This window comes from Tinamus guttatus, unplaced genomic scaffold (assembly GCF_059628265.1).
Source record: "Tinamus guttatus ecotype Peru unplaced genomic scaffold, ASM5962826v1 Tinamus_guttatus_pri_ptg000057l, whole genome shotgun sequence".
Classification (NCBI taxonomy): Eukaryota; Metazoa; Chordata; class Aves; order Tinamiformes; family Tinamidae; genus Tinamus; species Tinamus guttatus.
The window spans coordinates 267000-277456 of NW_028288591.1; the positions used below are offsets into that span (position 1 = coordinate 267000).

The 10457-nt window shown below is 65.5% G+C and overlaps 1 protein-coding gene across 1 annotated transcript; it reads left to right on the forward strand.

Moving 5' to 3' along the window:
• The first annotated feature begins 5236 nt into the window (after window positions 1–5236).
• On the forward strand, window positions 5237–8384 carry LOC148595804 (5-hydroxytryptamine receptor 3A-like). The gene is made up of 8 exons (XM_088540222.1): window positions 5237–5303; window positions 5835–5992; window positions 6069–6113; window positions 6207–6316; window positions 6820–6989; window positions 7134–7294; window positions 7414–7624; window positions 7852–8384. The coding sequence occupies exons 1-8, from the start codon at window positions 5237–5239 to the stop codon at window positions 8382–8384; spliced, it is 1455 nt and encodes a 484-aa protein (XP_088396348.1).
• Window positions 8385–10457: the final 2073 nt, after the last annotated feature.

Consider the following 10457-nt stretch of genomic DNA (forward strand, 5'->3'; position numbering starts at 1 on the left):
GCTTGGGATTCTCTCCCCAGGCCTCGCAGCGCTTCCTCTTGGGGCGGTTTTTGTTCTCAGCAGAACGGGCCTCCCGTGCCCTGTCGGGCAGACACGGATCATGCAGGGAGCGCGGAGGCTACCAAAAACACAACCCGCCTGAGGACGCGCTCAGAACACCCAGGAAAACCAACAAGGGCCGTACAGATCCACTGACCGCTCTGCTTCTCGTTCCGCAGCCGGGGCCTCTGGCGGTTCCCGAGGGCTGAAGGCGACGGCCGCCCGGAGGTCTCCTGGGCTGTCCGGGGGAAGCGCGGGGACACCTGGAAGCAGAGGCATCGCTCTGAGACCGGCTCACCACCCAGGGGTGCTCCAACGCGTCCCTTCAGGAACTTCTAGACAACGTTACCCCTCGCAGACATCGTTTCTGAAAGATTCAGGCACGGTTTTCTAGCAGAAACACCAAGACCTGTCGTCCAGGTCACACTGTACTGCAGAACTCTGAAGCTATCGAGTGGGCCAGAGTAGAAGGAGAGAGGAGATGGCGCAGCTGTATAAAGGCCCGATTCCCCTCGCCTGAATTCAGGCCCTGTGGAAGCACTTCAAGCCTGCTGAAGCACTGAAACAGCAGCACTGAATGCTGCTTCTATCTGCTATGCCTCGATATCAATGCTGAATCCTGACATGCTTTTAGGAAAAAAGATTTGATTTGAAAAAGTGCTCATGCCCGCCCCAAGGCAAGTTCTTGTGCTGCTCTCAGGACACGCAGCTACCTGCGAGCCATCTTGCTGACTACTCATGGGGGAGAAAAGGAGAGGCCGTTTGGAGCCACCTGGAAGCCGTCTTTAAACAGCAGGATGGAGGACAGCTGAGCGGTTCCAGGTGCGCTCGCTGCGCTCCCAGCACAGATGTTTGGCATTGTGCATCTGTGCAGTGCTAAATTCACCTGAGAAATCTCTCAACTCATAGACTAGGGGTATTTAACAAAAGTAAAGTTTTGTTACAGAAATTATTTTCAATTTCAGCAGATGAATTTTTTTTTTTTTTGCAATTGCAAGGTACCAATGACGGCCTATTTTTGCAGACACCTTTTACCAATACTTCTGAAACCAGTTTTTGGAACAGTAACCGCACGGCCGGCTCGAGGCCGCGCCGGAGCGTCGCGTTGCCTTCGTCTCCGTGCTGGAGCAGGCGGAAGCAGCGCGGCAGCACCGACGCGAAGGGCTTCGGAAAGGCTGGCGGCCGGGCTGGCGGCCAGCTGAGGACAAAACAGACAGCGATCCATTGATCCGCAGGATCAGGTCTTGGCGCTCGGGTAACCGGGCTCTGGAAAAAGCCCCCAGCCCTGCCACGTCCTTACAGGCAGTCGGGCTGCCCAAAACAGAGCGGGCTGCTCCGGAACGCGCTGCTAATATAGAGCTCACGGCAGCAGCGAGCAGACCGCGCCGAGCAGGGCACCAAACCCTGCCCTTGGGTCACTGTGCCGCTCGTCCAGGTACCCCAGGGCAAGCGACAAGCGCCAGCAGGATGACAGGAGCAGGGGGAGCTGTCGGGACAAGAGCGCGACAGCGGCGAGGGCAGCGGCGGGACTGACCTGCGGGCAGGGGCTGCTCGGCCGCGCTGCCCTCCCAGGCGCCGGGCTCGGCCGCCGCGTCGTCCCCGCCGGGCTCCTCGGCGCGCGTCTCCGTCAGGAAGCTCACCGCCTCCATGAGGTCTCCGTCAGCAGCCTGGCAGGGAAATATCCATAGCGCCGCGGCTCCGTGAAGGGGAAGGCACCCGGGGCACAGAGACACGCGGGCACCCACTTTACTGTGTCCCCCCATTCCGTGACGGACACTATTCCAGGCACCGGACCCCACACTGCCTCCACGAGACGCACGGCGCCTGGTTTGGGCAAGAAGCAGCCCATTATCACCCCCTAAAAGCCCCCCAAAAGAACCTGACCCATGACCGACACGTAGAAAGTGCCTGAACTCGGGTAACGTTTGAAGCAGAATCCCAGGTCTTCTCTCGAAAGGACGAGCACAACATTCACAAACCTTTAGCGCTGCGTGAAGAAAGGCCGAATCCTGAATGCCCGTGATCTCTCTCAGCTGATTTAAAAGCATTTGGCAATCCTAAAAGCAAAAAAGAAAGCAAGCCCAGGTAAACCGGGTGATCGGGAGAGCAGCGGGCTGCTTCCGAGGGCTCCCCGGGGCTTCTGCTCCCCTTTTTGCTGGCAGGGCCACCCCCAAACTCGGCGCGAGCATCGGCAGGAGCAGCGCGCCCGGTGCAGGGGGTGTTTGGAGGCTCGGTGCCAGACACGGTGCCACGGAGGGCTCTGCTGGGCCGGTACCTGCGGGGCCGGCGCCCCGGGCGCTCGCACGGCGGGGCCGGGCCCGCGGGACATATAAGGAGGCTGCCAGGCGCCCGCCGAGGGGACAGGGGCTATTTTAAGGGTAGCTGCACATGCCATTTGTGCCTGTCATTTCTCACGCGCAGGAAGGTGGCGGGATGGGGGCCCTGGAAGCTGCTGCTGCTCCGACTGCCTCTGCTCCACATCCCACAACCTGCTCCTTCCTTACTGCAGCCATGTGCACTTAGGGAGCAAACCCCTGCAATCCTGGCTGTAACAAACTGCCTGGAACCCTTAGGCGTCCAGGCAATCAGCGGTGCCACTTTCCCAAGCTTCGGAGCTCTCTCGGAAGCCAGACCCCAACAACGGGACCAGGCAGGACGGTTTGCAAGAGCATTCCATGCCCAGGTGTTGTGGAGCTGTGGCACCGGGGAGCAACCCCACAGCTGGGGAACTAGATCCCGATTCGCTTACAGAAAATTCCCAGTGGCGGGAGGGAATTTGCTCCACAAAGGCCTCATCCCATGGGAGCTGCCTGCACACACCAAATGCTCCCCACGCGGGGCCGGGGAGCGCACGGGGAGCCCCGGGAAGCCCTTCCGTGCTCGCGGTGTTCCGCGCCCGCCTCCTAACGCGGGGTTTCCACCGCGCTTTCCTCCACCTTCCCACGGGAACCCCTCTCGGCAGCCCCGCGCGAGCCCCCACGGGGCAGCCCCGCGCGGGTCCCGGTGCGCGGGCAGCGGCTCCGCGGCGCTCCGGGCCCCGCCGCGCGGCCGCCCTGCCCGGGGCGCCGCTCCCCCGCCCCGGTCCCGGCCCCGCCGCCCGCCCCGCCGGCCCCGCTCACCGCTGCGGCGGCCCCGCCGCCCCGCGGCTCGGCCGTCATCCGGCCCCGGGAACGGTCACGGCACCGGTACCGACCCCGGCACCGGCCCGGCCGCGGCCCGCCCCGCCGCGCATGCGCCGCTGCCGCCGCGGGGCGGCCGGGAAGGCGCCGCGCGCGGAGCCGCCGCCTGCGGCCGCTGCGGAGCCGCCGGGCCCGGGGCCGCTCGGGACGGGCCCGCCCGGGACGGGGCGGACGGGACGGGACATCCCGGTGCTGCCGTGCACAGCAGCTCCCGGCACCTCGGGGGCAGCGCTCGGGAACGGGGCACTCGCAGCCGCCGCTCCTCGTTTCCCCTTCCCTCCATCCCCCTCTGTGCTGAGGGCGCTGCTCCCGGGGCTTCCCTCCCACCAGGACGGGCGTTTAGGCCTGGAACAACCGCCCTGCAGGAAGCGGGGGAGAGCTGGAGGGTCCCACGGAGTGTCATCGCGTTGGGCTGGCCGTGGCCCCCGCATCGCAGCCCGCATCCCCACTGCGAACGCTGCCGCGGAGGCGAGGGCGAGAGGGAGGGAGCAGGGCTCATCAACACAGCCCAATAAACCATCTCCAGCGCACCTTGCCTGCAAGGGGAAAAGAGGCAAAGATTCTGCCAAATCCGAGAGTCTGCTGCACTAATAATAGCGCTTGACTGGGAGGTGATTCTATTTCTTTCGGTTTTGGCAGCATCCCCTAAAGCACATTTGGAAGGGCTGCGCCCTTCAAGCTTCCTTCTTCTCAGTTTACCTGACCCGCTTCGCTATTCCGAAAGCTGCTGAAATATGTTTGCGGCGCTGGCAAGCGTTTTAGCCTAGGCACCGTGCGGGCACGGTATTAATTACAGGAAATATGCTCCAGGAATTAATGAATAACTGCGAGCGCTGTAATTACCTCTTGTATTGCAGCTCTCTAATTCCTCCTTGCTGGGAGGTGGAATTGCATTTCAGGGCACGTGGAGACGCAAAGCGTGGGTGCGGATGAGGCGGGCGCTTCCCGAGCGCAGCGCTCTCCCTGCTCCCGCCATCCTCCCGTGGCCGGGACGGGACAAGGAGGTTTCCGTCCCGCCGCCGCCTCGAGGCCTCCCGCTCGCTGTGCCGAGCGCGCGGGGACGGCGCTGCCGGGGCCGGACGGGCGCGCGGCGGCAGCTGCGGGCGCTAATGGAGCGGCACCGAGCGCGCGGCCTCGCGCCAAGCGCGCCCGCCCGGCGCCGCCGCCGCCGCCTTCCAGCGGGGCTGCTGCCGCCTGCTTCGGGCATAAACGACTAGACTTGCCGGGGAATATCAAGTTATTGCGGGGACCTTGGGGAAATCTGATTAGGGAGGTAATCCAGTCAACGGAGAAGAGCTCCCATTTGCCTATATTGAGTTTCGCCCATTCCGGCTCCCGGATACCTTTGTATTCCACTCCATTGACTAGAGGCTCCCAGACAGACGCCGAGGCATCTGTTTCTCTCCGCCGCCGAACTGGGGGAGATAAATACGAATGCGTGGGAATTATCCGTACGTTTGCTAACCACCAATTTAGGGCTAAGTAGGCACCCTCTGTTAGGAAGACTAATGAATTCCAATTCTCCCAAATATCCTGTGCTTTTAACAAGCAAGATGGAAGGTATCTGGAAAAGAAAGGGGAAAGAGCTGTGAGTAATGCCACCAGAGAAGCAATTATGCCAGCCAGCTGGCATTGAGAAACTTGTTGTTAAACTTGATGAGAGCAGGCGCCGAGGAAAAGCTCCGAGGACCTGGAAGGGGCCGGGAGGAGGCTCCCGCGCTGGAGCACGCCGAGTGCCACCGTGGTACTGGGACAGGGCTCCCCGTAAGGGCGCCGCACAAACAGCCGCTCTGGGCGAGCCAGGAGCCGCCATGATGGCTCTCGCTGCAGCCTAATGGGCCACCGGAGCCGCAGCGACACGGCCCGATCGCGCTCGGGATGAGGGAGGCGCCCGCGCCTGAAACCCGATGCGCCCCGGAGAGGCGGCCCCGCGTGACGTGGGCGTCCCGGGCAGCCCCCCGCGCGGGCACGGCGAGCAGAAAGCGCCGCGGCTCGCGGTGCGCCGCGGACGGAGGGCCATGGCGCGCGCCGCGCTGCACGCGCTCCTCGCGCTGCTGCCGCTGGCCGCGGCGCTGCCGCACGCAGGTAGGGGCACGGGGCCTGGCGGCGCGGGGGGCACCCAAAGGCACCGCGTGACGGCCGGACAAAGGCTGTGCGCTGCACCGAGCGTGCCAAGGCTGGCTTGGACGTCGCTTTTCTTGCAAAACTTCTTACCTGCGCGTGTGGCGTGTCCGGCTGCGAGGGGAGGGGGTCTCCAGCCGCAGTGCACGGTGGATTTTTGGGCACAGTCATGACTCTATGACCATAGCGCATGCATGGTGCAGAAGCGGCCGCGAAGCTCCTGGTGAGCAGTTGTCATTGTCACACTGTCCCTGCCCACCTCCCTCGCGCCGTGGCAGAAACCCCCTGCTCCGCTCGGCAGCGCCGCGCGCTCGGGGCGGGTTCCAGCTCCTGGGAGGCGCTGCAGCCGGTCGGAGCAGCTCCGGTCCCAACGGGCACCTCGTCTCCCGCATCACCGGCGGTGCGAGGATGCTGGGGCGCCCGCCTGGCTCACGGCCAGGATCCGGGCTGGCCCTGCAGGACGTGGCGCCGTCCGAGTGCAGCATCCCGTTGCAGGGGCGCCGCGGGGCGGCGGGGCGCACGGCGAGCCCGTCCTGCGGCGCCTCGCCGAGCAGCTGCTGGCTCGCTACCGCCGCGGCGTGCGGCCCGTGCGCGACTGGCGCACCACCACCACGGTGGCCCTGGACGTCATGGTGTACGCCATCCTGAGCGTGGTGAGAGCCCGCGCGCTGCTGCCGCCGCCGTGCTGCAGGCACCGCGGGCACGCGCCCACGCGCTGCTTCCTCGCAGGACGAGAAGAACCAGGTGCTCACCACGTACATCTGGTACCGGCAGGTGAGCAGGAATGGCAAGGGCCACCGGGGCACGCGCGGGGCCGGTCCGCGAGCGCGACGCGCGGGCCCCGCCGTGCCCTCCGTGTGCCCGCAGCACTGGACCGACGAGTTCCTGCGGTGGGAGCCGGCGCTCTTCGACAACGTCACGCAGATCTCCCTGCCCGCCGAGAGCATCTGGGTGCCCGACATCCTCATCAACGAGTTGTGAGCGCGCAGGCCCCTCCGCGCGCGCTCCGCTCTCCCTTTGCATTCCCAGCACGGAACTGGCAGTAGCCCCGCATCCGGCTAGCTGCAGATGGGGACACGGCTTGGGAGCTGGGACATTTCCAATGCTGGCGAGCCGCACGCGGCCGTAATTAGCCGCCCCGCGGCGGGGCGGGAACGCAGATATTTGGAGAAGGGCTTTGTTCGCGGCGCACAATGCAGGGGCAGCTGCAGCGCGCCCGCCTCCCTCCCTCCCGCTCGCGCCGCCGGCGCTTTCGCCATCCCCTGCCGCAGCCGCCCCGCGGCGGTGCCAAGGGCTGCGGCGCGATGGCTCCGGCGCCGCTCCCGAGGGCGGGAGCGCGGGGCGCTTCCCCGGGCGCGCTCCCGTGCCGAGCCTTCCCCCGGCACAGCAGTTCCCTGTGGATCTGCAGAGGAGCGGGGCGAGCGCGCGCGGTCCCGGCGGGGCCCGTGCTGCTCAGCGCGCGCCCCGCTCTGCCCCGCAGCGTGGACGTGGGCAGGTCCCCCGAGATCCCCTACGTGTACGTGCGGCACCACGGCGAGGTGCGCAACCTCAAGCCCATCCAGGTGATGACGGCCTGCAGCCTGGACATCTACAGCTTCCCCTTCGACGTGCAGAACTGCTCGCTCACGTTCATGAGCTGGCTGCACAACAGTGAGTGGCGGCGGCGCGAGCGCCCCGCGCGCGACGCGTCCCCTCTAGAGGGCCCTCGCGCCCCGCGGATGCGCGCGGGCGAGCGCACGGCAGCGCGCGGCAGGCAGCGCCCCGCGCTCCCCGCTCACCTCTGCGCGTCCCCAGTCCACGACATCAACCTGTCGCTGTGGCGCCCGCCGGAGCTGGTCAAGGCCGACAAGAGCGTCTTCATGAACCAGGGCGAGTGGGAGCTGCTGCACGTGCTGAGCCGCGTCCAGGAGTTCAGCGTCAAGGGCAGCGACAGCTACGCCGAGATCAAGTTCTACGTAAGGGCCGCGGCCTCCCGCGGCGCGCGGAGGGCCCCGCGCAGAGCAGAGCCCTCCGCGCGCTGCGCCCCGCCGTGCCCGTCCCACCAAACCCTTCCCGCCCCTCTCTGTGCCGGCAGATCGTCATCCGGAGACGGCCCCTCTTCTACACGGTCAGCCTGCTGCTCCCCAGCATCTTCCTGATGCTTACGGACATGGTGGGCTTCTACCTACCTCCCAACAGCGGCGAGAGGGTCTCCTTCAAGATCACGCTCCTGCTGGGCTACTCCGTCTTCCTGATCATCGTGTCGGACACGCTTCCCGCGACCGCTATCGGCACCCCGCTCATAGGTACGGGGTGCACCCTGCGGCGGCGCGGGGCCCGCTTGGGCACGGGCTGCAGCCCTCGTCCCCCTCTGCCCCGGCACAGCCAGCACCGTGCCCAGGGCGGCTGCTGCGACGATCCCTGCAGGACACGGGGCTGGAGACCCCCAAGGGCTTCAGCTCGGAGAGGCCGCGCAGGCAGGGGAGGCTGCGCGCGCACGGGGAGCCCGCTGAGCCGCGCGCCTTCCCCGCAGGCGTCTACTTCGTGGTGTGCATGGCGCTGCTGGTGCTGAGCCTGGCGGAGACCACGCTCATCGTGCGCCTCGTGCACCGCCACGACCTGCAGCCGCGCGTGCCCGCCTGGCTGCGCCGCTGGCTGCTGGAGCGCGCCGCCGCGCTGCTCTGCATCCGCCGCCGCGGCGAGGATCCGCACCGCGGCGACGGCGCGGGTGGGGACGCGCACGGGGACTGCGCTGGGGGCGCGCGGCGCACGGCTCCCCCCGCAGCCTCGGCTCCCGCAGCCCGGCCGAGCGGCGGTGGCGAGGACGGTCGGGAGCACGAGGCGCCCGGCGGGGCCGGCGGCTGCGCGTGGGCGCGCGCGCTGCTGCGCGAGGCGGCCGCCATCCGCGAGCTGCTGCGGCAGCGCGAGGAGCTGCAGGCCGCGGCGCACGAGTGGCTGCAGGTGGGCTACGTGCTGGACGCGCTGCTGTTCCGCGCGTACCTGGTGGCCGTGTTGGCCTACGGCGCCACGCTGGGCGCGCTCTGGGCCGCGTGGCGCTGCGCCTGAGCGCGCGGGGAGCGGGCGCCGCCGTTTCAGCACCGCGGACAGCGGCGTGGGCCGTCCCGCGCCGCGGCGCTGCCGCCGGCCCCGCCGCAGGAAAACCGCGCGGAGCGGCCGCGGCGCCCGGCCCGCCGCGCCAACGCGCTGATGGGCCCTAAGTGGCTGCCTATTGATGAGGTGTCCGGGTAAAGAGTTCGCGAGACACTAAATCAGCCCATTGATCCTGCCGGGATCGATGCTGCTACCGACCTGATCGCCGCGGCGGGCAATTAACACCCCGCGCGACGAGCCGCCTTCATGTAACATCAAACGCTCCAACAGGCAAATCCAATGGGCCCGGCGAGGCGGGCTCACGGGGCTGAGGGGCCGGTGCGCGCCCTTGGGCACCAGCCCGGCGCTGCCGGGATCGCCGCGGGGAGCAGCCGTGCCGCAGCCGCGGTGCACGGCCGGCCCCGGCCTGGCCCTCAGCAGCTCCTGCCTCCTCTCCAATGGCACTTGCCTCTCAAATAGACAAAAAAGGAAAAAAATCAATAAATCTGAATCTAATCTACTAATAAAGGTTTAATGAGGACATAATGTTGATGGAACGGAGCATTGTTGCGGCGTAATCGCTCCCAGCTGCCGCGCGCGGGGCCGTGCGCGAGGCCAGCGCGATGGCGAGCTGCCACCGCGAGCGCGCGGGACGGGCTCGTCCCCGCGCGGGGCCGCCTCGCCGGCCGCCCGCACGCTCCATCCGTCATTAAAAAAATAAGTAACGCTTTGCATTAAGTGCCTCTAATTGCACTGTGGCTTCCACGTAATTAACGCTCAAGCGCGCGCCAATTCCCGCACAGCAGCAGCAGCAGCAGCAGCGCGCGCGGCGCCGCGGGCTCGTGCTGCGCGGCCGTGCGGGAGCCGCGCCGCCCGCGCCGCTAATGTAGTCGGTAAATAAACAGCGAGGGCGGAAGCGCAGGGTACGGCAACGAGCTGGGGCTGCAGCACAACGAGCACAGCGGGGCTGCTCCTTCCCCTGCGCCCGCAGCGGCACCTACCTGCCTTTCCCGGAGCGTCCTCCATGCGCCGGGATGCGAGCGGAGCGCGGGCGCCCGCGCGGCGCGCGGAAGAAAGGGACGGCAGGCCGAGACAACTGAAGTAACTTTATTATTTCTTCTAACTGCAGATTCAAGGTATACAACTGAACATTGCTATTTTTCTTATGAGACTTATAAATAAAAATACAAAAAATGTCCACTACAAAAAAATCTACTGTTAGTAGGATGTAAAAAATATTCTCTTTGCTATAGAAGGCACGAACTTCACTTAGTGACACATGGAGAAAAAAACCTGCAGCAGTATATTCTTTTCTTTTCTTTCTTTCTTTCTTTCCTCTGCCAGAAACACTGAAGTTTTACAAAGAAATGCGTCTGGATCTACACAGGATGAAGGCCGACGTGGAGAGCTGCAACTAGAAGACACCACAACTTGGGATTTTTTTTCCTTTTTTTTCAACTTTTTCGCTAACTGCATCTGTGGCTAGAGAACAGGTAGGACTCGCAAGCAGAACTGCCAAGGAACGAACGGGACGAGGAGCCGGGGACCGAGAGGTGTACAAAAAATAGGAACCGATAATCTGCCGGAACGAAAACAAAAACTTGGGCACCTTCTAAAATGAGGCTACCAGGAGGTGCTGAGGTAGACGGAACTAGAACATCAACTAAGTCAAAAAACACTATTCTCAATACCGAGCAACCAGACTGGCACTTGGGCTGTCACGACACCAAGACAAGCAACGAAAGGAAGCCGCGTCCGCTTGGTCCAGCACGGCGCTTGGTCCTCAGTGCTACGAGACACGAACACGCAGCCAGGGACACGCGGGGAGCGCGACAAGGAGCCGCGCGCGGGGCTGCGGGCGCGAGGAAGCCGCGCGGCGCCCGGCGCTCGCGCACCGCGAACGGCGCCCGCGGGCTCGACCCCGCGCTCGCGTCTGCCCCGTCCGCTCTCCTCTCCCCCGCGCGGCTCCGCTGCAAAATGAGACACACCCGCGAGTAAAGCGTGAGATGAGAACCGAAGGGACACCACAAAGGCAACACAAATATTGCA